The following is a 26,140-nucleotide window of genomic DNA, read 5'->3' as shown; positions in this document are numbered from 1 at the left end:
TCTTCCTTTGTAAAGTCCTGACTACCACCTCCAACCCCCAAAAGAAATAAAAGATAAGAAATAATTATTCTTCCTTCAGGCTTCTCTAGTACATTACTCTTACCATCAATATAGCACTTAAGATTTTATTTTTATGGTTAATTGTGATGTGCCTTTTGCTGCCTATGCTTGCTTTTATGGTCCTAAGTTTGCAGAAGGCAAGGACTCATCTTAATTGTCTTCAGTCCTCAGCATCCAGCACAATTTCTGGCATTTAGCAGGTGCTCAGTAAACAGTGCGTTGTGAATTTGGCTCAAATATAAATTCACTTGAAGCTTATTCTTTCTTTTTGTTGTAATGTCTGTTGTTATTGTAATTAATATGTGCAATTTAAATACATTCTTTTTAAAAGCACAACACAAAAATCGTGTCCACACTCTTCTTATGGCCCTCATTTTCCAGATTCCATACTCAGCCATTTTCAGAGCCTCTCCAGTAACCTGGCTGAGCGCTCTGCTCTGCTGCAGAAGGCAATTGCCCAATCTCAGAGTGTCCAGGAAAGCCTGGAGAGCTTGTTGGAGTCCATCAGGGAAGTCGAGCAAAACCTGGAAGAGGAGCAGGTGACATCACTGTCATCGGGAGTCATCCAGGAAGCCCTGGCCACTAACATGGTGAGACCAATGCCCCAAGAGTTAGCATAGAGGATGTATTTGCTGTGTTCCAGAATTTCATCACTTTGAAAAAGTATCAGAAGAATTCATTCCCATGAATCTTCTAATAAGACTTAGCGATGATGATTAATCCACATAAAGATATTTCTACCCAATTTCCAAACCATTGTTAAGCTCGAGGAAAAGCAGTGCTACAGAGTCACTGGTGGGATAGGCTGGAGAACTAAGGGGATGGGTTGTATGGTATCACAGAGGCTCAGTTGCAATCCAACCTTCCTTGAGGAAGGGAGCATGTAATTATGAGAAGTTTATTGGTTTGTGGCTCAGATATCCTAGGATAAGTGAGCCAGGAGCTGACAGACACATTTTTGGTGACAGAAATTGAAGCAAGACATTGCTCGGCAAAAGAGTAGCTTGGAGGCCACCCGTGAGATGGTGACCCGGTTCATGGAGACGGCAGACAGCACCACGGCTGCGGTGCTGCAGGGCAAACTGGCGGAGGTGAGCCAGCGCTTCGAACAACTCTGTCTACAGCAGCAAGAAAAGGAGAGCTCCCTAAAGAAGCTTCTGCCCCAGGCAGAGATGTTTGAACATCTCTCTGATAAGCTGCAGCAGTTCATGGAAAACAAAAGCCGGATGCTAGCCTCTGGAAATCAGCCAGATCAAGATATTGCACATTTCTTCCAGCAGATCCAGGTGAGAATATATCTGCCAAATTGGCAGAACAAAGAGAAAAGAAGGGCAAGGAGGGGACCAGCACTCACTGAGCACATAATACGTCAGTCAGCGTACTAGAAACTTGACCTGCGTTATCTTAAAGAATTATCACAACCACCCTGTAAACTAGATATTGTTTGTCCATTTTTTAAAAACAAAGCTGAGATTTATTTTTCACTCATTCTGCATGTTTAACCCAGATCAGTAGGGCTACTTAGTCCGTCACGGTCATTTTCAGGGATTCAAGTTCACGGGAACTTCATCCTGCCATATGCCTTCATGACTACCGCTGCAACAGAGAGCAATCAATCAAATCCATTCACATTTCATTAATTAAGGCAGGTTCTATACCTGGCTTTCAAGGGGGTGGAGAAATGTATTCCTACCATATATGTAGTTGGTGCAGAGTTGGAAATATTTGGTGAGGAATATCACCTGTCACAGATACAGATACATATGCTGCTGGATTGCTAGGTCATAGCATATGTCTATGCTTAATTTGACCAAGTAGTGGCCACCTTGGCTCCACAGTGGCTGTACTTGCCCACGTTGCCACCTGTAGCACTTCAGCATTCCAGTATCCCCACATTGCTGCCTTGGGTTTATCCAGCTTTTTCCATGTTAAAGTAGGGTCTCTGGGTTTTGTTTCGTTTCCTGTCCTTTTTGGATTTTGTTTTGAATAATTGCAAACTTACAGAAAAGTAGAAGGAATGCACAATAAACACCAGCATACTTTTTACCTACATCCTCCTCCCTCCAACAAGATTTCACCATTTTGCATTCCCACCAGCAGTGCATGCAGAATATGTTGTCAGCATTGGAATTTGTGTTAATCTCATTGAGAAAATATGAAGTTTCGATGTGGTTTTAATTTTTATTTCTTCTCTGATGAAGTTAAGTATATTTTTATACATTTAAGGGCTTTTATTTGTAAACTATTGGTTCATGGCCTTTACTGTTTTCTGTCAGGAGTTTGATTTTTGTTTTTCGGGTTTTTTTCTTCTTTCAACTTATAAAAGTTCTGTATTAGGGAGATTAATTCTTTTTATGTGATCTGTTGAAAATCTTTTTTCACAGTTTGTCCTTTGTCTTTTGCTTATATAGTGTTTTTGGCCATGTAAGGGGTTTTTTAATTTTTACACAGTAAACTTTATCACTTTTTAGTGAACATGTATTTTTGGTCATAATTTGAAAGCCTTTTGCCACACACAGGTGAAGGAATTCACCCATGAATTCACTTCTAGAACTTGTATGGTTTCTTTCATTCTTTCATTGAAACTTTTCACATTTTAAGTTTATTCTAAGATACAGTGCATAGTATGAATCCAAGTTGATCTATCTAGTTGTTCCCAATACCATTTCTCTGAAAAGTCCATCTTTTCCTCAGTGATTTGAGAACTCATCTTTATCATATATAGTTTATCCGTATAGGCTCAAGTCTATTTCTGGATTTTCTGTTCTTCTTTGCTGGTCTGTCTGTTCACAAACCATAGCGTACTGTTTTTTATTCTCAGGCTTTATGGTATGTTTTAGTATCTAGTAGGGCTAGTCTCTCCTTTCTTGCTTTCCTTCAGCATTTTTCATATCTATATTTGTATGTTTATTTTTCCATGTGAACTTTAGAATCAACTTTATTAGTCATAAGGGGAAAAGTTAGTAGTTTTATTTGGGTCATATTAAATTTATTCATGCATGCATATATGTACACATATACATACACACATATCTTTATGGATATCTTTCCATTTATTGAGGTATGCTTTTGTGTCTATCAGAAATATTTTAAGGTTTTATTCATAAAGCTTGCTATTTTATTGGATTACATCATTGTTTGATTAATTGTATTGATTCTCTTGGGTTTTTTTTTTTAATTTGTTTTTTAATGTTCTTATTTATTTTTGAGACAGAGACAGAGCATGAGCAGGGGAGGGGCAGAGAGAGAGAGGGAGACACAGAATCCAAAGCAGGCTCCAGGCTCTGAGCTGTCAGCACAAAGCCCGATGTGGGGCTCGAACTCACACACTGTGAGATCATGACCTGAGCTGAAGTCGGATGCCCAACCAACTGAGCCACTAAGGTGCCCCGTTTCTCTTGGGGTTTTATAAATACACTTCATATAATCTGCAAATACAGTTTTACCTCTTCTTTTCAAATTTTTATGCCACAGGTTGTTTTCTCTTACCTTAATCACGTTGGCTAATATCTTCACTACAGAGTTAAATAATAGTTGAGAGAGTATGTTTGTCGTGTTTTACAGAAGAGAGAAGCTATGGAAGCTCAGAGAAGTTTAATAGCTTAAGATCACAAGCCATGATTGATTTTCAGAAGTCTTTTTGACTCCAAAAACCTCCATTCTTTTCACTTCGCCATGCTGCCTCCCAAATCTTTGAACATTTATTTAAAGGAGACAAGACTCCTTTTAAATTCCTAGCCATTCTCAGGTGGATTGGAGAAATCCTCCATATTTATTGCTGTAGTTGATCCAGAGAGCCTCTTTTTTTGTTCTTTTTCTACAGATTAGAGGGAACTTGCCCCAGATTTAATATAGCTATCTTTTTTTTTTTTTAGAGTATACTTATTTATAATGATGAGAGGATTTACTACATTTCCTTATTTGCTTAACAGGAACTGAATTTGGAAATGGAAGATCAACAGGAGAACCTTGAGACTCTCGAGCACCTGGTCACTGAACTGAGCTCCTGTGGCTTTGCCCTGGACCTCTCCCAACACCAGGACAGGGTACAGAACCTCAAAAAGGACTTTACAGAGTTACAGAAGACAGTTAAAGAAAGGTGAGTTTTCATATATGTTGGTCAATTCAGGGAGCTAATTTTTTCTTGCTGTTGAATGAAATGCTTTTCTTTTCCTCCTTCAGTAGAAAATATGGCATCGGGCACTCTGCTACTGAGTCCTAGGAGTTGGAAAGTGCCTCTTTCAGGCCAAGCTATTCAATCTACTTGGTCCTTAGTGGTTTTCTTTTACTAAATAATGAATTCCTTCTCAGTGATGGGGCTCAGTTCCCCTCTGTACAATCAAAGGCCTAGGTCACCTAGACCCAAAAGAACAAATTTGGGACAGCAAGTAGGATTGTGGCAGGATTTGAAGTAAAGACAAAAATTAGAAGAAACTTTCCAGATGTAATTAAGGGGTTATATTGGTCCTCTCTCTCTCTCTCTCTCTCTCTCTGTCTCTCTCTCTCTCTCTCTGTCTCTCTCTCTCTGTCTCTCTGTGCTTGTTTTGACCACATTTAAGTTGCTGTTTTGGAGGAGTGTCTGGATTCTTCTTTTAAGGCAAACATGGGGATATATGACAAGGGTAGCTGATTTCAGATTACCTGCTGACTGTTGAAAAGCCATGATTCCATTAGAAAACCTCATGTGGGTTTAGGAGCTTGATAAGACTTCTCTTGGTTTAGCCATATATATAACCTTGATTAGGCAAGTGACTGCCTTGGGAAAGTGACCAGAGAAAAGCAGTTGCTCAAAACAGTACTGTAAGCAGCAGGTTATTTAGTGGAGAGGAGGGGGATAAAGGCCAGGAAGGCTGGTTTTTCCTATGCTCAGGGCCATTTAGCTGTATGAAGAACAGGATCTCTGGCTTAAAGTCTGCCAGATGTGGCCACTTCCAGAACTTAATTTCGAAATTGAATTATCCTTTCTCCTTGGTTTATTTTATTCATTTGTGTGCGCAAGCTGACTTCTCTGAGCCTCAGTTTCGGCATCTTCCTTGCTAAGGGGATTAGCATTTGAATTAGGCTTTGAAAGAGTCAACTACCTAAAAAGTGGCAGAGCTGGCCTTCACATCCAAAGCCTACATTCTTTCCATTGTATCATAGCACCTAAATAGCACGCTCCTTTCAGTTTCTCTGGCTTTCACTTTAGCCTGGGGTAAGATTGAGGACTCCTCTCCCCAGAAATGTCCAAACAAGGGCAACAGATTCCTTAGTTTGATGCTCTCTTACATTGTATGTGGTGGTTTAGCCAAAGCTGCTGTGGAAAAGATTATGGGAAGGAAAGGCCCTGTAAGGAAAAGTGCCTTGAGTCCCAGAATGAGTACAGTTTTAGTTCAAGTTGACTTCTTTACAAAGCTTAGTCTGGCAAGTAACAAAATGTCTTCATTGACAGAGAGGAAGATGCATCATCTTGTCAGGAGCAATTGGATGAATTTCGGAAGCTGGTTAGGACCTTCCAGAAATGGCTGAAGGAAACAGAAGGGAATATTCCACCTACAGAGACTTTCATGAGTACTAAAGAGCTGGAAAAGCAGATCGAACACCTGAAGGTAGGTGAACAAAAGGAGCTCCAGGAACCAGACTAGACAGCGGTTTGGAAGCTTGTGTGGACTGATCTCCCCCTGTGGTAGGGAAGTGGTGTGACAAGTCCAAGTTATCCATCTGCATCATCAGAATAGAAATCTCCCCATTTTCTTCATGTGATTCCCACCTACCCCTACCTCAGCACTGAGCACCAAAACATCTCCAATTTAAAAACCAAAACCAGGGTGCCTGGGTGGCCCAGTGGGATGAGCGTCCCAATTCTTGATTTCGGCTCAGGTCATGATCCCAGGATCATGGAATCGAGCCCTGGGTCAAGCTCTGTGCTAAGCATGGAGCCTGCTTAAGATTCTCTCTCTCTGCCCCTCTCCCTAGCACACATGCTCTCAACTCTCTCTCTCTAAATACATACATGCATGTATGTACGTCCATACCAAAACCACAAAAGTAACCTATGGGGAATAACATCTATAAAGTTTCAACTGTTTCTCGGAGGCCTCTCATGCTGTGTCAAAAAGACAGCTTGTCAAAGTTTGACAGTTGTCAAAGTGCAGTCCTGGAGAAACTTACACTCTCACTGTGTGTTTGAGAATTGTTATATGTGAGCCAGTGACTAGATATATGGTCAGCAGGTTGAGGAAAGAAGAACTAGCTCCACAGCTAAACAAAGGAAAGTTAGATGGTTGGAAGGTACCTTCCAGAGTAGGATTAACCTTTCTCCAATCCCCTGCAGAATCCCTTCTTTGATTTAGTCATTCGGCCTCTGCTTGCATCTCTAATACATCTCTTCTTTTTGTTGACACCAAGCCAGTCTGCCTCCAACTAGTTCTCATGCATTCTCTTCCTTTTCTTAGTAAAGCAAGATTTGTCTTAGGCCAGATGGCAGGGAAGAGTTTAGTTGCTTTCACAGAGAGAGCCAGGAACATTTGCTATAGGGAATCCCCCAGGGCAGAGGCTTCCTGATTTCTTGGTCCACAGTGCCCTTAGTGTTTCAAGAAATTTTTCACAGTACCTCAAGGCCAAAAAAAGAAACAGGAAAGGAAAAAAACCTAAAAAACCTCAACTTCCTACGTGGTTAGATCAAAATCATGTAATAGTAGTTGTTCACATGGTGCCCAACAGATGTCACTGTGTTGCCCTCAAACATTTAAAATATCTTGTGAGTCAATGCATCATCTGGGAACTGAGGCTCTTTGGAATCAAGAGTGATTAATAAAAGAATTGACAGCTGTGAATTGATAAGGCTCAGTTAGGCAGCATGAGCTTGCTAGATGTTCATGGCTCTGTCTTCCTCTGCTGCTCAGCAGCTTAAGGCCAAAAGCAAACTAAGTAGGGGCACCTGGGTGGCTCTGTTGGCTAAGCGTCAGACTTCAGTTCATGAGTTGGAGCCTTGCTTTGGGCTCTCTGCTGTCAGCATAGAGCCCAATTTGGATCCTCTGTCTTCCTCTCTCTCTGCCCTTCCCCTACTGTCTCTCTCAAAAATAAATATAAACATTAAAAAAAAAATTTTTTTTAAGGTAAACTAAGTAGATTGTCAGGGAACTTCAGTTGTGGAGGAAAGGATTCAAAGCTGGGATGGTGTCCCTGCTTTGGAAGAAGTAAAATTCTGCTTCTGTGGCAGGCAATCCACCTCCAGAGACAACATGACCTAGTTAGAGTAGATGCCATTGTTTCCTAATTGTTTTCCCTGTTAGAGCTCTGACTGCAACCCCAATATAAAGTTCCCTTGAAAATGCAAAGTGTAGCCTATGATTCTAGGTATTGCTGTACATCTCCATATGGAGCTCCTCATTTTACCCTCCAATTGCCATTTCCTTTTTATTCTTTACATGCATCCTGTTCCCTTTTTATACCTTTTGTCTTAAAGCTTTCCTCCTTCTACGCAGAATTAAGTGTGTCTCCTCTTGTGCTCTTAGACTTTACTGTCTATATTTCTGTAATAGCATTTATTCCATTATGGTGCAATTGATTATCTGAGCTCGTGGTTATAGGAACTGTGTCATAATCGTATTTTTTATCCCCAGTGTTAGGCATGATGCCTGGCCTACAGTAAATGTTCAATAAATATTGGATGGATGGATGGATGGATGGATGGATGAAAAGATCCTGAATATTCCAGGATATCATTCTCCCATATGATGACTGGCTAAACCGATCTTGAAGTGGCTGAATACATGAGGATGGTCACTCAATGTTATCAAAACTTTAAGGAATATATTTAGAAGAACAGGTGTCCCAAAGTCACCAGATGTTACATTTAGCTGTCTGTTCTTTTAACAGGATCTTCTAGATGACTGGGCAAGTAAGGGAAGTTTGGTGGAGGAAATCAATTGCAAAGGCACTTCTTTAGAAAATCTCATCATGGAGATCACAGCACCCGATTCCCAGGCCAAGACAGGTGAGTGCAGGTTCTTAAAAATGTAGTGAATAAACATCATTCTTTGCTTTGGCCTTTGGTTATGACCCCTTATTTAATAAAACTCAGAATCAAGGTTGAGTATGAGAACAAAGGGGAGTGTTCCACAAAGCAGTCTTCCCCTTCAACCTGATCTGTTTTCCATTTGCTATCTATCATTGCTCCATTTTGCAGATTTCCTTCTTATGGTGGGAAAAACTAAAGGGACTAGTTAGCCTAAATGAACAGAGAAGGGTTAAAATAAGATTTCCATTTTGACGAATTTTCTCTCTTTTAAACATGTGAATGGACGGTTGTGCATCATCTTTACATTGGAGTCAGTCCTGGAGGGTATTAGCTTGATCTCTTGAGAGAGACACAGCATTTAGGGGTCAGTGTTGGCATACCAAGGACTGCCACACTTCTTGGAAGTGGACACAAAGATTATGCCCAGATGTATGAATAGTCTCTGGCTGCAAATTAAGTCTTTCAAACAAAATCTGTATGAGCTCACAATCACTTTCTGGTTGTTAATTGGGATCTCATAGGTTTTATTACCAAACTGTGTTAGTGCACCTCTATAGTCACTGACATAGTAAGAGAAAAGTTTATTTTTACCTCTTGAGAATGGCTACTTTTCTTTTGGAGTGTAAAGAACTACCCAGAAATGACACCATTTCAGGGAATTCGTGCTTCTTATATTCCAACACATAAAACCTCTAAGTCAGCAACTTATTAGTGTGTGACTATATCAGGAGTCAGCAAGCTTTTTCTTAAAGAACCATATAGTAAATACTTCAGGCTTGTGAGGCATATGGTCTCTGTCACGCTACACATCTCTGCCATTGTAGCACAAAATTAGTCATAGACAATATATAAATAAGTGGGTGTGGCTGTGTTCAAATAAAACTTTATATACAGAAATAGGCAGAGGGCCAGATTTGGCCAGTATAGTTTTTTCACTTCTGGACTAGACCAGTGGTTGTTCAAATTTTTTATAGCCCTAGAGTCTGTTTAAGAATAATCTCAAATCGAACTCTACTACATAAAGCAATACAAATGGTATATTATTGGCATAAATTTCCCTTATAAATGAATTTATATCATTTATCTATTATGCAATCCATTGGTGAGGATACTGAGACTATCTTAGGGAATATAAAAATTTGGAAAAGGATTTCTGGATGACAGCTTTGTTATCTGATTTATTTCTCAATTTTGTTTGCCTGTATCATATCCAGAAAATGCAACTCACACAGATAAGTAGTTGTAAATGATAACAAATGTTTTAAAAAGTTCACTTTACAGTCTCAGAACACTCATCAATTAAGCTGAACTAGAAGCTTGAAAGTGATGTAATAAATTCTTGTTTCAAAGCTAAATCACCAAGAATTTTAATGAGGACTCACATTCTTTTCTTAAACCTAGAAAGTACCTAAAACTGGCATTGAGGACAAAAATTTGCCTGTAACCTGACATCACCATGATCTGAAGTGTTAAGAATTCTGTTAACAGGATTCCACCCTAATGAAAGCCTGATCTGAATAGATGCACCACAGCCTTCTTTATCATTTTCTTTAATGTAGCACTCATGTCCCATAAATGTTTTTCTTTGTATGAGGGAACATGTGTAGGTTTGACTATTGTAATGTCCTGGCAAAGAGCTACAGCTTTTCCAATCAGTGACGCTCAAAAAAGAAGTATAAATGTATGCAGAGAGGTACAGGAGCTATTTTATTCTCTGCCGAGAACAGCATAAATTGGTTAAGATGTGCTATTCAACATAATTGAACATGCGCGTTTTGTTGCCATTTCTAAGTGGTTAGAAATATATTCTGAATATTACACTTAAAACCAAACATTTACAGAGTCCCTAAAGCACCTCCTTGGGTGCTTTGAAAATCACTAGCCTGAGTGTTTTCACAGTTCTCTTCTATCTCTGAGAAGTCCTGAATATTCCAGTTCCTGACATTTGTGTAGCTCTTTTTGTTTTATAAAGTGCTTTCATATACACTGCCTCATTACCTCTCTCTAGTAACTCTATGAGAGCTAACAGGATAGCTAGTATTACCTTCATATCCTGGAGAAGATACTGAGGTCTATCCATAGACTAAAGCTCACATACCAAGTTGGTGACAGTCTTGGCTTTAATTACTAGTCCAGTTTCTTTTTTGGCCATCACCATACTGCAATGGAATATGATCTTTCTGTTTGATCCATTTTTTTTTTCAGTGAAAATACAATCATGTTAACATTTAAAAGTTTTATAATTAACTATTTTTAATGTAACCTTATGTATAACTTTTTCTAGTGAAATCAGTGCATGAGTTTTATTCTGACCTTTTAATGTAACACTGTATCATGAATATTCTTCACATTTCTGTATAATCTTTATAATCACATGATCTGTTATTTATTTAATTTGGGACACTCCTGAAGCACCAGGAATCAACTTGGGGAGAACATAGGTGAAATTGTGGTAATTAGAAACAGAACCAAAGGCAGAATTTATGGGAATGCTTATGAGCTAGATTTATTGGCACTTAGAATTTCCACTTTCTGGTAGGGAAGGGGAGCAGAAAGTCATGAAAGAAAAGACAGAATCTTCCTTTTGAAGCAACATGAGAAGGCTTCATTTTAATATCTTTATTAAAAGAATGCTGCTTTTTATGTCCTCAATTACACTTACTGTTCATTTTTGTTATGTTGGAGGACATTGATGTTAAAGTTGAGCCTTTTGGCTTTATTATAAATCCTCATTGCAGAGTATGGCAGGCAGCACAGCTATTCTAAAGACTTCATCATTTTACCAGTACTTGCTTCGCAAAGTTATAGCAGGGTCCAGAGAATACTAGTTGGAGATTGAGAAAGGGAATTCGGGTTTCCTTTAGAAGGGATTAGAAGCCTTCTATCTTCTGCCTACTGCTCAGAAGCCGAAACATCAGAGTTGTTGCCTGGCAGCTAAAATGATTTGTCTCTTTCCATGAGTATGTTGTCTTGTGCTGTGTTAACCTCCTGGTACCTGAGCTCAAAGTGAGTGCCAGAGAACAAATTCAGTGCCTGTATGTATTCCTAACACAAGTTTGTCTTGCCCTGTTTGTCTCCCTGTCCTTCTGCTCAGGTTCCATACTGCCCTCTGTAGGAAGCTCTGTAGGCAGTGTAAACGGATACCACACCTGCAAAGGTGAGAATGCCTCTTTGTTGGATGTGTTAGGACAGAGTTCGCGTTGGCATCTGTGTATGTTTCCGTATGTGTGAAAGAACTGCCAGGATGGGCATGAGGGTTAAAAAAAAAAATCTGGGAGAAGCCACTGTGATCCTTCTTTGCTGGATTGCTAAAGGCTAAACAGGTTGGCAGCCAATGAAATAAAGGTACTAGGAAATAAACTGCACCACTAGATAAGAGCAAGAAGGAAAAGACCTGGAAGAAAAACATATGCGAATCTTTGAGTCCTAAAGAAGCCACACTAAAGGTGGTCTAGTCTAGCATTCAACCTTCTGGCCCCATGACTTCTCTGTAGTTTGGAGAAGAGGGAGCAGAAGAATGCCCCAGATCCTTTACTGCCTTCACTTCTGCAGTTCCCAAGTGTATTTAGCATTTCATTTCTATATCTGAGTACCTAATGTCAAAATCTGAAAGCAGATTAATGAAACATTTTTTGCTTTGTATATGTAAGCAAGAAATTTTATGTAATTCAGCAGGAACAGAATCTCTAGTTCACTAGAAGGAGTAGGAGAGACGCTTGATCCTGATGAGTAATTTAGCATGAGGAATTCAGGAGGATGCTTGGAGAGCTATCCCAATCTGATTTCTGTTTCTATGATGCTAGATCTGACGGAGATCCAGTGTGACATGTCAGATGTAAACTTAAAATATGAGAAACTGGGTGGAGTGCTTCGGGAACACCAAGAAAGCCTTCAAGCTGTCCTCAGCAGAATGCAGGAAGTTCAGAAGGAGGCAGGCTCAGTGCTGCAGTGGCTGGAATCAAAAGAGGAAGTCCTGAAAGCCATGGATGCCTCTTCATCTCCAACCAAGCCGGAAACAGTGAGAGCCCAAGCTGAATCTAACAAGGTACTATGTTTACATTAGCTGTATCCCAAACACTAAGAGGAAGGGGCTGTTGTACCGATGGTCCTGCCTGAGCCTGGGACCTGAAAGTGAGACATGCCCACCCACCCAGGCCATGAGGAGCCCTTTCAGATGATTAATATGCCTAAACTCTACTAGAGAACTTTCTTACCTATGAAGTTAGAAATTACTATGAATAAGATTCAGAAACAAAACCAGACCTGTTTACAGAAAGAGAATATCCCTCCTCAGAAGCATCAGCTCACTGAGAATGGGATCTGGTTTTCCATATGATGCTGTAAGCCAAACCATTCTCATCAAAGCCCCTTTCCAACTCCCGGGGGGATTTAAATATAGCTGTAATTACAGTTCATTCTTAAGGTAGACATGTAGAACTAGGAAAAATACCAGAAGAAATAAGACCATATGGAAAATCCTATAAAAAATTTTTTTTTGCCAAAATGTTTTATATTCTAATTGGGCATATCGTGCCATCTCCTCCAACTACATAAATGTCCTTGACGTCTTTGCTGTCATCATCATCATCATATCTGACGGTTTTTGTGTATGGGGATTAATAATACCCTTTTACTGAGTTCTACCAATGTGTTGTACATAAAAATCCTGCCACTTAGATTTTCATTTTAAAGTAAAAATTGAAGCAGAAATGTTAGGTATCTTGAAATCACAAAACAAGTCACTGATGGCATCAGAAGTAGAGCCAATAATTGCAACCCAGTCTTCCAGTCCTTTCCTGCACACACACAGATTTCTTTCCTATCCAGAAATCTCATGGCATCCCTGCTGTTCTCTCTTCTAGGCCTTCCTAGCTGAATTGGAACAGAATTCTCCAAAAATCCAAAAAGTAAAGGAAGCCCTGGCTGGGTTGCTGATGACATATCCTAACTCACAAGAAGCAGAAAACTGGAAGGAAATGCAAGAGGAACTCAGTAAGTTATCACAGGGGGATTGAAGATTCACTAAATTGCTTATCTTCAAAGCAGATATAGAATTTCAGCACATCCTATAAAGCAGGACTTATTTTTAGTTAATTTTCAGAAGCAAGCAAGAGGCCCAAATGGGGTTAGAGATTGAGTCTGATTAAGGAAAGGATCTAGAGATTCCACTCGAAGTGTCAGATATTTGGCTTTCTTGGGCAAGTCAATCTGACAATCTTGTGATAAAGAGAGCATTGGTGATAAAAATGAAAAAATGGGAAATAATCTACTCACGGGAAGGATTAGGTGAATTATGCCACATTCATAGTATTAAACTGTAAACGATGGTAGTAATTATTTATTGACATAGAAAAAACATGGGCATAAAAGATGTTTATTATATAGTAAGAGTTAAAAAACAGGCTATAAAATAATCTATGTGTTGTGTAATATATACGTGCATTTGTGTGTGTGTGTGTATATGTAGTTCTGTGCAGTTTTATCCCATGTGTAGTTTCATAAGCCGCCACCACAATCAAGTACAGAACTACGTTACTTTAGTTAAAATTAAATGAAGGTTATTTTTAACTTAAAAAACTTTAATGCTGCAGGGGTCATTTCCTGTAGTTGGTTAGGAACATAACTTAGGGATCAGGCCAGTGGCTGGTGAGCGTAAAGGAACACATTCTCTCATTTCCTCTCTACAGATTCCCGATGGGAAAGGGCCACTGAAGTGACCGTGGCCCGGCAAAGGCAGCTGGAGGAATCTGCAAATCATCTGGCCAGCTTCCAGGCTGCAGAATCCCAGCTCCGGCCCTGGCTGATGGAGAAGGAACTGATGATGGGGGTGCTGGGCCCCCTGTCTATTGACCCCAACATGCTGACTGCACAAAAGCAGCAGGTCCAGGTGAGCCACAAAGCTTACTGCTTTAAGCAAAGAAATGGGAGTCATGCGAATCTGGATTTGAATGCTGTTGTCAGCAAGTAGATTTCAAATGACCCTGGACTAGTCACTTAACCTTCCAGTGTCTCAGTTTCCTCGGTTTAAATGAGATGTTTGGGTTTTTTTTGTTTTTTTTTTTTTATAGACATATAAATAAATATTTAATATTTAATAATCAAAGGTCATAAAGATTTACTAGCATAGTTTATTCTAAGGGTTTTTTTTTTTTATGAAATTTATTGTCAAATTGGTTTCCATACAACACCCAGTGCTCATCCCAAAAAGTGCCCTCTTCAATACCCATCACCCACCTTCTCCTCCCTCCCACCCCCCATCAACCCTCAGTTTGTTCTCAGTTTTTAAGAATCTCTTATGCTTTGGCTCTCTCCCACTCTAACCTCTTTTTTTTTTCTTCCCCTCCCCCATGGGTTTCTGTTAAGTTTCTCAGGATCCACATAAGAGTGAAAACATATGGTATCTGTCTTTCTCTGTATGGCTTATTTCACTTAGCATAACACTCTCCAGTTCCATCCCCGTTGCTATAAAGGGCCATATTTCATTCTTTCTCATTGCCACGTAGTACTCCATTTTGTATGTATATAAACCACAATTTCTTTATCCATTCATCAGTTGATGGACATTTAGGCTCTTTCCATAATTTGGCTGTTGTTGAGAGTGCTGCTATAAACTAAATGAGATGTTTGTAAGGGCTTTATCTCATTGCCTGACAGAGGCGCCTGGGTAGCTCAGTTGGTTAAGTGTCCAACTTCAGCTCAGGTCATGATCTCATGGTTTATGAGTTTGTGCCCCGAGTCTGGCTCTGTGCTGACAGCTCAGAGCCTGGATCCTGCTTCAGATTCTGTGTCTCCCTCTCTCTCTGCCCCACCCCCACTTGTGCTGGGTCTGTCTCTCTCTCTCAAAAATGAATAAATGTTTAAAAAAATTTTTTAATGATGAACAGTCAATAACTGTATTATTAATATCATTAACAGAGGCAGTAAGATGAGTGGATGTGACTACATTGTAGAATCGTATTTTACATTTTTTTTTAGGTGGACACAAAATGAGCAGCAGGCAAAAGTTTATTAGCGTATGAGATTAGAAAGTAAGAATAGTAGGAAAGCTCTCTTGAATGCCCACTGAACCTTATTTTACTTTTAATCCCCAGTGACAATGACCATATTACTTAATGTAATGTCTTATATCTGCTGGTTTCATTTAAAGATTTTTCTGTTACTCAAACCTCAAGAAAAAAAAATTATTTAAGTACCTACCATCATAGAAATTTAGGTTGGCCAAGGGGCACCTGGGTGGCTCAGTTGGTTTAGCGTCTGACTCTCGATTTTGGCTTGGGTCATGATCTCAGGGTTTTTTGGTTCAAGCCCTGCATTGGCTTCTGTGTTGACAATGAGGAGCCTGCTTGGGATTCTGTCTCTCCCTCTCTGTCTGCCCCTCCTCCACTCTCTCTCTCTCTCTTGCTCTCTCTCTCTCTCACACACTCTCTCTCTCTCTCTCTCTCTCTCTCTCTCTTTGTCTCTCTCTCTCTCCTTCAAAATAAATAAACATTTAAAAAATTGTTTAATAGAAATTTAGATTGACCAAATATGTCATTTCCAATGAAATCATGCTGAGAACATTTCTTCTTCTTCTTCTTCTTCTTCCTCTTCCTCTTCCTCTTCCTCTTCCTCTTCTTCTTCTTCCCCTTCTCCTCCTTCTCCTCCTTCTCCTTCTTCTCCTCCTTCTCCTCCTTCTCCTTCTTCTCTTTCTTCTCCTTCTCCTTCTTCTTCCTGTTCTTTTCCTTCTTCTCCTCCTTCTCCCCTTCTCCTTTTTTTTTGTAAGCACCCAAAAACCTTTTCTTGTTCTACATCCTCTTTCAAATTTGTTCCATTTCTTCTTGCCATCCACCAAGTTCCCTAAATTAAGACCTAAAAGTAGTATTTGAAGGAACCTTTTCTTTTAGCCCCCTATTCCAGTGGTTTTCAGACTATTTGCTATCAACTGTTTACACTCTTAAAAATTATTAAAGACCCCAAAGAGCTTGTGTTTAAATATTGGTATCTATTAATATTTACTGTGTTAAAACACTGAGGAAGCTAAAAATATGTATTTGTTGGGATGCCTGGGTGGCTCAGTCCATTAAGCATCTGATTTTGGCTCAGGTCATGATCTCACAGTTTGTGGGTTCGAGCCCTGCACTGTCAGTGGGGAGCCTGCTTGGTATTCTCTCTCTCTCCTTCTCTCTTTGCCCCTCTCCCCGTGTGTGCTCGCTCTCTCGCTCTCAAAAATAAATGAATAAACTTAAAAAATAAAATCTTTAAAATATAAATGTATTTGGGGCGCCTGGGTGGCTCAGTCGGTTGAGCGTCCGACTTCAGCCAGGTCACGATCTCGCGGTCCGTGAGTTCGAGCCCCGCGTCGGGCTCTGTGCTGATGGCTCAGAGCCTGGAGCCTGTTTCAGATTCTGTGTCTCCCTCTTTCTCTGACCCTCCCCTGTTCATGCTCTCTCTCTCTGTCTCAAAAAAAATAAATAAATAAATAAAAACGTTAAAATATAAATGTATTTGTTAATTTTTTTAAATGTTGGTAAAACCATAACATTAACATAAGTAACATACATATTTTTTATGAAAAAATAACATTATCCAAACATAATAACTTTAGTAAGAGAGATATTGTTTTATGGCTTTATAAATCTCTTTGATGTCTGGCTTAATAGAACATTCTCATAGATTTTAATATCTGCTTCTGCATTTAATTTATTGCAATACCAGATGCCATATAGCCTATGGAAAACTCCATTGAACATTCATGAAAGAAAAGTTATAAAAGGCAAATAATATCTTACTATTTTTATGAAAATAGTTTTGACCTCGTGGACCCTCTGAAAGGTCCTAGAGACTTCTGAGGACCCCTGGAGCATACTTTGAGAATTACTGTTCTAATCTTTTTCCATTCTAAATGCTACTACCTTAGGTAGGTTAGATCTCAGGTCTAGACCACTGCAACAGCCTACTAATGGGCTTCTTTGTCTAGTGCATCCTCCACACAGTTACCAAATTATCTCCTTAACTCACACATCTAAATATGTGAAAATGCTTTGCTGGCTCATGGCTGCCTATTGAACAACGTCCAAATACCCGCTCAGTGTCGTATGTAAGACTTTCCACTATCTGATCCCAGTTTGTCTTGCCAGCCTCATTTCTCACTCTTCCCCCATATATCTAGGTTTTGTGCTGCACCAGGTAACTTCCTTTCCTTGAACATACCATATTCCTACAGCTCTGTGCCTTTGCTAATCCTAGGCCCTCCCCCTGAAATGCCCCTCACCAGTCTGACTCTCTGCTCATTGGGAAAATTCCTTATTTTGTCCTTTGCAAAGCCTTCCTGACTTCCCTCTTCTGCTTTTGTCATCTTCTATCGAATTAATCATCCTTACTTCTTGCTTTCACAGTGCCTTGTTCACATCAGTGTTTATCGTTTTTGCTTTTTTTTTTTTTTACATTCTGTTATGGTTCATTGTTTACACATCTGTTATTCCTTAAAGTCCTGTCTTATTTATTTTTGTACAGTGTGAGTGATGAATACTTTCCATAAATTATCTTATTTAATCCTTAAAACAGCCAAGATGAGTATTTCCTATCCTCATCTTATAGATAAGTAAGCTGAAATTTGGAGAACTTCAAAAACTTGCCTAAGGTTATATATACATCTAGTAAGTAAGAGAGTAAGAATTTGAACCCAAGCAGTACAACTCCAGAGCCCATAATCCTAACTCCTTGCTGAAAGAAATAAGGGATAGAAAAGAGTAAAAAGACATGCTCCTTGCTTTAAAGAAGCTCATTATCTAATCATGCTGTGTTGTAATGTACAGATTGTTTATGCTGTTGGAATTCCAAGAAAGAAACTAGGAAAAACAGAGGTATTGAGAGTTGAAATGGCAAGCCCAGCCAGAGGTATAGCTAGCTGGCTCTGGGACCCCAGGTTTTATCTGGCAAAGCTGATGAGTGCCAATCCAGAAAACAAGGCCAATTTTAGTAACTGATGTTGAAACAGAGTATGACAAATAAGGAAAAGAAATAGAATAGGCACAATCAATGACCCTTGCAAAACAAGTTTTTATTAAGCAGTTGTTGTTGTTGTTATAAATGATACTACATTTTCCTAGCAGCCTGGTCCTTGGAGTTTTCTGGTTTATTTTCCAAAGGAGTTGGCACTACTTGGCACAATCTAAAATCAGTTTTTGTTTTGACACTCTTTTTAGATCTGTCTTTTCTCTCTAAACATCTTGATGTCATTTCTATTACAGTTTATGCTGAAGGAATTTGAAACACGCAGGCAACAGCATGAGCAGCTGAACGAGGCGGCTCAGGGCATTCTAACAGGCCCTGGAGATGTCTCTCCATCCACCAGCCAAGTACAGAAAGAACTCCAGAGCATCAATCAAAAGTGGATTGAACTGACTGACAAACTCAATTCCCGTTCCAGCCAAATTGACCAAGCTATTATCAAAAGCACCCAGTACCAAGAACTACTCCAGAACTTATCAGAGAAGGTAAAGGCAGTTGGACAGCGACTAAGTAGCCAGTCGGCCATCAGCACCCAGCCTGAGGCCGTGAAGCAGCAACTGGAGGAGACCAGTGAGATTCGATCTGATGTGGAGCAGTTAGACCATGAGATTAAGGAGGCACAGACACTTTGTGATGAGCTCTCAGTACTCATTGGGGAGCAGTACCTCAAGGATGAGCTGAAGAAGCGTTTGGAGACAGTTGCCTTGCCTCTCCAAGGTTTAGAAGACCTTGCAGGTAAGTTAGGGTACAGAACACACTGCTGACAATAGTGGCAAGCCCAAAGATTGACTTTGTAATAGTCCCAAGAATCTAGGGTGACCTGTAAACAGCTTTTGGACTCACACTAGTGTTACCCTATCCCTTTGTCCAGCTCCAGTGAGAAGTGCTATGGTCATCACACATTGGCTGAGCACTAGCAATATGGGAGACTTTATATAGCATAATCCTAGACATAAGAGCACTAATATCAATTTTGTCAGCAGGTAGAGATTCGTGCTCATGGATGTCCTTATAGGTGAAGCCACACACATACTTTAACTAATACTTATTTATACCATGCACATGCATACACACACATATACCATATTACAGAATTAGAATATGTTCTGGACTGCTTATGATGGCCTTGTACCAGAAGAATTTTGTACTCAGTGTGTTGCCTTTCTGTAGAAACATTTATGGCTTTTTATCAGCTTAGAAACAGAAGTTTACTTCTATTACTCAGGTGACCTTACAAGGTTGGCGTGAGGATTAAATCAGATCTAGTGTGTGAAGGAGACTAGCTCTGTGCTGCTTTTGTGGCAGACCCTCAGTTAACATGTTTCCTTCCCCTAAGAATAGACCATATACTCTCAGCAAACATCTTAAATGCCATGTCCTGATCTGATTGGTTTAAACTTGATTTTCTCATTTCAGCTGACCGCATGAACAGACTCCAGGCAGCTCTTGCCAGCACCCAGCAGTTCCAGCAAATGTTTGATGAGCTGAGAACCTGGTTGGATGACAAACAAAGCCAGCAAGCAAAAAATTGCCCAATTTCTGCAAAATTGGAGCGGCTACAGTCTCAGCTACAGGAGAATGAAGAGTTTCAGAAGAGCCTTAACCAACACAGTGGCTCCTATGAGGTGATTGTGGCCGAGGGAGAATCTCTGCTTCTTTCTGTACCTCCTGGAGAAGAGAAAAAGACTTTACAAAACCAGTTGGTTGAGCTCAAAAGCCACTGGGAAGAGCTTAGTAAAAAAACTGCAGACAGACAATCCAGGCTCAAGGACTGCATGCAGAAAGCTCAGAAATATCAGTGGCATGTGGAGGACCTTGTGCCGTGGATAGAAGATTGTAAGGCCAAGATGTCTGACTTGCAGGTCACTCTGGACCCAGTGCAGCTAGAGTCCAATCTTCTGAGATCAAAGGCTATGCTGAGTGAGGTGGAAAAGCGCCGCTCCCTGCTAGAAATACTGAACAGTGCTGCTGACATTCTGATCAATTCTTCAGAAACAGATGAAGATGACATCCGGGATGAGAAGGCTGGGATCAACCAGAACATGGATTCCATTACAGAGGAACTACAGGCCAAAACAGGGTCTCTTGAAGAAATGACTCAGAGGCTCAAGGAGTTCCAGGAAAGCTTTAAGAATATTGAAAAGAAGGTTGAAGGGGCCAAACACCAACTTGAGATCTTTGATGCTCTAGGCTCTCAAGCCTGTAGCAACAAGAACCTGGAGAAGCTAAGAGCTCAACAGGAAGTGCTGCAGACCCTGGAGCCCCAGGTAGACTATCTGAGGAACTTCACCCAGGGTCTGGTAGAAGATGCCCCAGATGGATCTGATGCTTCCCAACTTCTTCATCAAGCCGAGGTCACCCAGCAAGAGTTCTTGGAAGTAAAGCAAAGAGTGAACAGCGGTTGCATGACAATGGAAAACAAGCTGGAGGGGATTGGTCAGTTTCACTGCCGAGTCCGAGAGATGTTTTCGCAGCTGGCAGACCTGGATGATGAGCTAGATGGCATGGGTGCCATTGGCAGAGACACTGATAGCCTCCAGTCCCAGATTGAGGATGTACGGCTATTCCTCAACAAAATCCAAGCTCTCAGGTTAGACATAGAGGCCTCTGAAGCAGAGTGTCGACAAATGCTGGAGGAAGAGGGGACTCTGGACTTGTTAGGTCTCAAGAGGGAGCTCGAAGCCCTGAACAAGCAATGTGGCAAACTGACAGAGAGGAGCAGAGCTCGCCAGGAGCAGCTGGAGCTGACGCTGGGCCGCGTGGAGGACTTTTACAGGAAGCTGAAAGCCCTCAATGACATGACCACGGCAGCAGAGGAAGGGGAGGCCCTCCAGTGGGTCGTGGGGACTGAAGTGGACCTCATCAACCAGCAGTTAGCAGATTTTAAGGTAAGCCATGCCCTTGGTTTTTGATCTTTTGCCTTCAGTAATGTGTATTTCTTTTCCTGTAACTCGGAAACCCATTGGATATACATCTTAACTTCTGTTCCTGGGGTCGCTATTCTCGCTTCCATCACCATCAAAGCATACTGTCTGGAGACTTAACAGTCTTTTGGATTCTGGGCAATTGGTTTGAATGTTTTTCTGTTGTAATTTATTTCAGTGTTTATAACCAACTGAGGGTATAGAAAGAAATGTCCAAATGTTACTGCTTACTCGAGGATCTCCTCTTGTGATTTGTAACAGCAGCAAATGTTTCCCTAGGTCCATGTTTTCCACTTGAGGTGTGCGAAGTCATAAGATAAACATGGGGTCATCTTCATAAAGTGTTGATTTTTTTTTCCTCCAATTTCAGGAGAAAGTTATTGATGCATTATGAAGTAAAGTACAAAATTCTCATGAGTTATTAAGATAAAACATAACACTTCAAAGAAACTTCCCACTTAGAGCAGGCGGGTAAGACGACACCCCAGGCCCCCAGGAGTATAAGTTCTTTGCCTATAGGAGAGTTTGAAAAGTACTGCCCTGACTGCAAACATGTTTTCACTCTTTGCCTGAGTCAGAATTTCCAGTCCTGAGATTTTGTGAGTCGAAATTAAAGCAACAGGGAAGAGGAAGATGGGAGGAATTGACTCTCAAAAATGCGATTTTGCTAGGTCAGGGACTTGGAGTTCTCAGGACTGTGTGTAGGGTCATGGCTCTCAGGATGGGAGCCTTTCGTCCTGAGTTTCCCCTGTTGTAAATGCCAAAAAGTGCCTTACTCCACTGCTGGAGACCCCTCTGCTGCTTTTCCTTCTTGGTGCACAGAGTGGATATGAAAAGGCTACTTCCAGCACTTTGTTTCCATCACTGGTGTTAATTATTCCCACCTACACAGTCATACTCCTGCAGTCAGAGTTCATTTGTTCTCCAAAGCCCCTGCCTGTCAGGATTTTTTCAAGTACAAATACGTTTGGAGAGGTGGGATTGACACCAGTCAGGGCCCCGCAGTCCTGAGAAAAGTTACAAGATTCGAGCACAGAAGGGTGGCTGTTTTAGAAGGGTCCCCAGCTTAAGGGATGTTCAACTCTGAAGTGGGACATTGGCTGAAGATCTCCTTACAGTGTTTGGAGACAGTGTAGTTTGGAGCAACAAGTCATTGTTTGGGGGATTCTTGAGGACCCAAATAAGGAGAGGATAGGAAGGGAAAATTCAAACCCATGAGCACATACGTTTTCCTCTTAGAAACTCCCGCACCTCCATTCCAGGGGCAGGTGGCCTTTCTTCATCACGTGTGTTTTTCTTGCCTTTGCTGTTGTAAGCGCCCTGAAAGCAGAGACTGTCTTCTACAGGCTCCGGGTTACTTAGAATTAACTATCTGACCAACTAAATGAATTTCTTAGAAACCTGAAGCTCATCCCTTTGATTCAAATAGTTGTATCAAACTAGATTCTGGTTTACATGGGAATTATTTTAAATTTTATTTGCCTAATCTTCTAAACACTACGTTGTGTAGAAGTTTTTCTTTATGAGTGCAGGTTAACATTATTAAAAAGATGATATTGTTCTTTGTGACAGTGATATCCTCAAGGGTATTAGAGACATTGGGGGCTGCTTTGTATTAAATGTTCCTAAATTATTGTGCAGTTTGTGTTGGGTATTGAAGTTCTTGTTTAGTGCCTCTTGGTGCATATGTGTGTAGCTTCCATTTCCCCCCGCTTACCCTGATAGCAGGGCTGTCTTCTCACTGCAGCTACTTCACTGTTGTCATTGGGTTTGCCTTTTGCTGTCTATCCCTTGCTTCTAATCATCAGTGAGCTAGAAAATGAAGTAAACAAGCCTGTTAAAATTGCATTAAAATACAAGCTAGGATATAAAAAAGAGTCCACAGGCAGGTGTATATAGTGTTTGGATTTGAGGACAACTTTTCACTGTCCTTTTCAGTTAATCCTTAGTTGCTAGAAACTTTCTGAATTTTTTTTTTAATTTTTTTTTTTCAACGTTTATTTATTTTTGGGACAGAGAGAGACAGAGCATGAACGGGGGAGGGGCAGAGAGAGAGGGAGACACAGAATCTGAAACAGGCTCCAGGCTCTGAGCCATCAGCCCAGAGCCCGACGCGGGGCTCGAACTCATGGACTGCGAGATCATGACCTGGCTGAAGTCGGACGCTTAACCGACTGCGCCACCCAGGCGCCCCGAAACTTTCTGAATTTTGATGTAGCTGGCAGATTTTAAGAAATTACTGGATGCTACCATATTTTATTTGTATCCTAGTATGTAGCTTAGAAATGCTCAGAGTTTAGTATCTGCTTAGCTGTTTATTATTGCATCCTGTTTCACTGATTTCTAACAATAACCCTCCCACCACCAATACTCTGGATGCGAAGGCTGGTCATAGGCAGAGTGTGTGTCTCTGCAGGGGACCAGTGTTGAAATGCAAGACTGGAAGAAGAGAGAGAAAGAGGGTGGCAAAGTTGTGCCCCTGTGTGTATCCTCCTCAAGTTGGGGGCACAAATCAGAAGCCTGGCTCCACATGTCCGCCTTATAAAGTCAAAGGCTTTGGGAAGAGTTTTTGCCTCCTCCCAGCAAAGGCGTTTGGTCAGGAGGGGAGGAGCACGCTCCTGGCTCAGCTCACACTGAGCTCATGGGAAGTGAAAACAATGGGAGGGAAAAGCTCTGTGTGTCAGCTCCACGGTCCCCTGAGACTGAGTAAAGGGAAGGTCTTTTTGGACCCATTCTGAGGACTGAGTCATTTTCGTGGTTTGAGTGTTGAGTTCTGGGTTAATGTGCTGTACACCCAGCAATGAATTAATCTTCCCTCATACCGGCAGCAGGCCTGATTTATAAAGTGTGACTCTGCTTTCAGATTCAAAGTGTTTTTTAATAAGGAAAAACCAGAGATGAAGATGAACATAAAAAACAGCATTAGCTTTAAGTTTTCAGCTTTTTTTTAATTTTTAAATTTTTTAAATTTTTAATGGAATCACACTCTCAGTACAGAGTCTGCCGAAGAGAAGAGGATATGAGTCTCTGAGACACAAGTGTAGCATCTGCTGGGACTAATTCCACTGTGGATGGGTGGCATAGACCGATGAGTCAGGTCTGGGGACAGCCCCGGCTTACTTGGGACTGTGCAGTAGTGCTGAGAAATGCGTGGAGAGGCAGCTTGTGGGAAAAGTTATTTCCTCCTTAACGTGAAAAACTGAAAGTCATTTTTCCTAGAAAAGGCTTTTAACTCAATTGCTTCTGAATAAATGAGAGAATATGGTCCACCAGGGTGGATCTGTCCGATGGGAAGAGAGTTCTCTTCCGCTTTAAACAAGCAAAGACCTCAAACCTTCCTGCATTTGGCTTTATTGGGTTCTGCCATTCCAGAAATCTCAAATGAGAATATTGAGTACGTTTTCAGAAAACTGGGAGGAAAAGACTTTGGCTAATCTCTTCAGGAAATTCTGTTTTCCTGAACAAGAGAGTCAGTGATTCTTGAGGAAAAGGAATTGTATGTGCATAACAGGACACTAACAAGAAAGGAGGGACCTTTATTTCACTAAAATTTAAGCCAAAGATCTGGTAACTCTGATGATAACAAGAGGCTTTCCTCATTTTGAAATTCCCTGTGCTAGCTTTATAGTCAAGAATTGAGATCATTATGAGTTCAAGCCAACCCCGTCGTTGTACACACACCCGCCGAGAACCACAGTGGCATCTCCGTCAGGAAGTAGGTGGTGGCTTGGGCATTAAGAGCAGTATCTGGATGCCCTTCATGCACTCCGAGTTTCATATGTATTTATATTTACTGTGTACTCAGGTCAGGCTTCATACTCGGCCCTCTACCACTCACTCAGTGGTAAGAAAGAACAAGTGGGAAAAATGGAAACCTTTGTAGGGTCCATAGCTTTCCCACAAAAGTTCACTTCATTTACTGGTGTGTTGGAAGCACCCAAGCCTGTTGGTCTTCTCCTTCCTTGTCTTCACGGCTGGGCTGGTGGGAAATAGATAAGGCAGCAGGCTTCCTCAGGACTGTTTTCAGTTCTATTTCAGGTTGAGCAGAGCCCAGGGTCAGGAGTTACACATACTTACAGCCTTTGTCTGGAGACCTCAGTATCCCACCAGAACACCAGAACAAGAAAGCCTTGTAAACTTCATTTGATTTTTTTTTTCCTCATAGAAAGCAAGTTTAAGCTTCGCTCTGAGCACACATGAGAACTCTAAGACAGGCATGGCCTGACATGGAGCTGAAGGGCTGCCAGTTTGCACAAAGACACTTCTTCCTTTCAAAGGATTACAAAGACAGTATCAGCCCATCTACAGTTTTGCCAGTTAGATTCACTAGAGAATGAAGCAAATGAGGTCAGCATTATCTACCTGCCCTTGGAGAGAAAGGAAATCACACTTGGTGTGTGACCTGTCTATCACCTAGAGGTTTCAGTATCTCCAGCTTTGCAGCAGCAAGGTAAGCTGAGTAGGCACCCCCACTCCTGCCTTGTGCTGACCCTTGGCCTGTCTTGGTTTTGTCTTTCTTCCTTAAACAGGGCTACTCCAAGAGGAACTACTAGGGTCCAAGGAAGTAAAGAGAATGCCCCAGAACAGGGTTTCTCAGCCTCTGCACTCTTGACATATGGGACTGGATAATTCGTTGTGGTGGGGGGGCTGTCCTGCACACTGCAGGATGTTTAGCAGCATCCCCGATCTCTACCCGCTAGATGCCAGCAGCAACCCTTCCCATAGACAACCAAAAATGTCTATCCAAACATTGCCAAATGTCCCCTGGAAGGCAAAAATCTCCCTCTGTTGAGCACCGCTGCCTTAGAAGAAAATTACCACCTACACTTGGGAAACTTGGAATTCAGCTGGAAGCAGCGCTGGCTGATTAAGTTAAATATTTATGTTGCAGACAGCCTTCTAATAATCTGATTAAGACTGTGTGGTAGCAGCAATTGCCTCTAAGTCAGCCTTCCTTTAAGCTGGGCCCCGGATTCCTGATTTTTGCTGGGACTAATCTGTGTCTGGTTTAAAATTTCCTAGGCACTTTCCCTGGCATCAGCAGTTTATTTTTCGTGGAGTTGTTGATGCAGGTGTTTGGTTGATGATGCATTTCTAAAGAGAAGAGGAACTTCCTGTGTGGAAATACTTCAGGAAGCTTCCTCATTCAGTGCCTTTAGGGGGA

General features: G+C 41.1%; 1 protein-coding gene across 15 annotated transcripts in view; it reads left to right on the top strand.

The window, feature by feature from the left end:
• MACF1 (microtubule actin crosslinking factor 1) overlaps positions 1 to 26,140 on the top strand; it is a 331,328-nt gene that overhangs the window by 230,486 nt on the left and 74,702 nt on the right. For 13 of the 15 annotated variants that reach the window (XM_047871165.1, XM_047871167.1, XM_047871164.1 and 10 more), the window contains 11 exons: positions 442 to 650; positions 1,029 to 1,346; positions 3,993 to 4,159; positions 5,492 to 5,648; positions 7,921 to 8,038; positions 11,157 to 11,219; positions 11,866 to 12,107; positions 12,925 to 13,054; positions 13,750 to 13,949; positions 18,292 to 18,787; positions 19,469 to 20,940. In XM_047871165.1, coding sequence (XP_047727121.1) covers positions 442 to 650; positions 1,029 to 1,346; positions 3,993 to 4,159; positions 5,492 to 5,648; positions 7,921 to 8,038; positions 11,157 to 11,219; positions 11,866 to 12,107; positions 12,925 to 13,054; positions 13,750 to 13,949; positions 18,292 to 18,787; positions 19,469 to 20,940 — 3,572 coding nt within the window. The remainder of the gene's footprint in view (positions 1 to 441; positions 651 to 1,028; positions 1,347 to 3,992; positions 4,160 to 5,491; positions 5,649 to 7,920; positions 8,039 to 11,156; positions 11,220 to 11,865; positions 12,108 to 12,924; positions 13,055 to 13,749; positions 13,950 to 18,291; positions 18,788 to 19,468; positions 20,941 to 26,140) is intronic. The other 2 variants (XM_047871166.1, XM_047871154.1) reach the window with 1 other exon arrangement.

Source organism: Prionailurus viverrinus, chromosome C1 (genome assembly GCF_022837055.1).
Source record: "Prionailurus viverrinus isolate Anna chromosome C1, UM_Priviv_1.0, whole genome shotgun sequence".
In the NCBI taxonomy this organism is placed as follows: domain Eukaryota; kingdom Metazoa; phylum Chordata; class Mammalia; order Carnivora; family Felidae; genus Prionailurus; species Prionailurus viverrinus.
The sequence above is the reverse complement of the archived record's forward strand: the minus strand, read 5'-3'. Positions and strand labels throughout refer to the sequence as shown.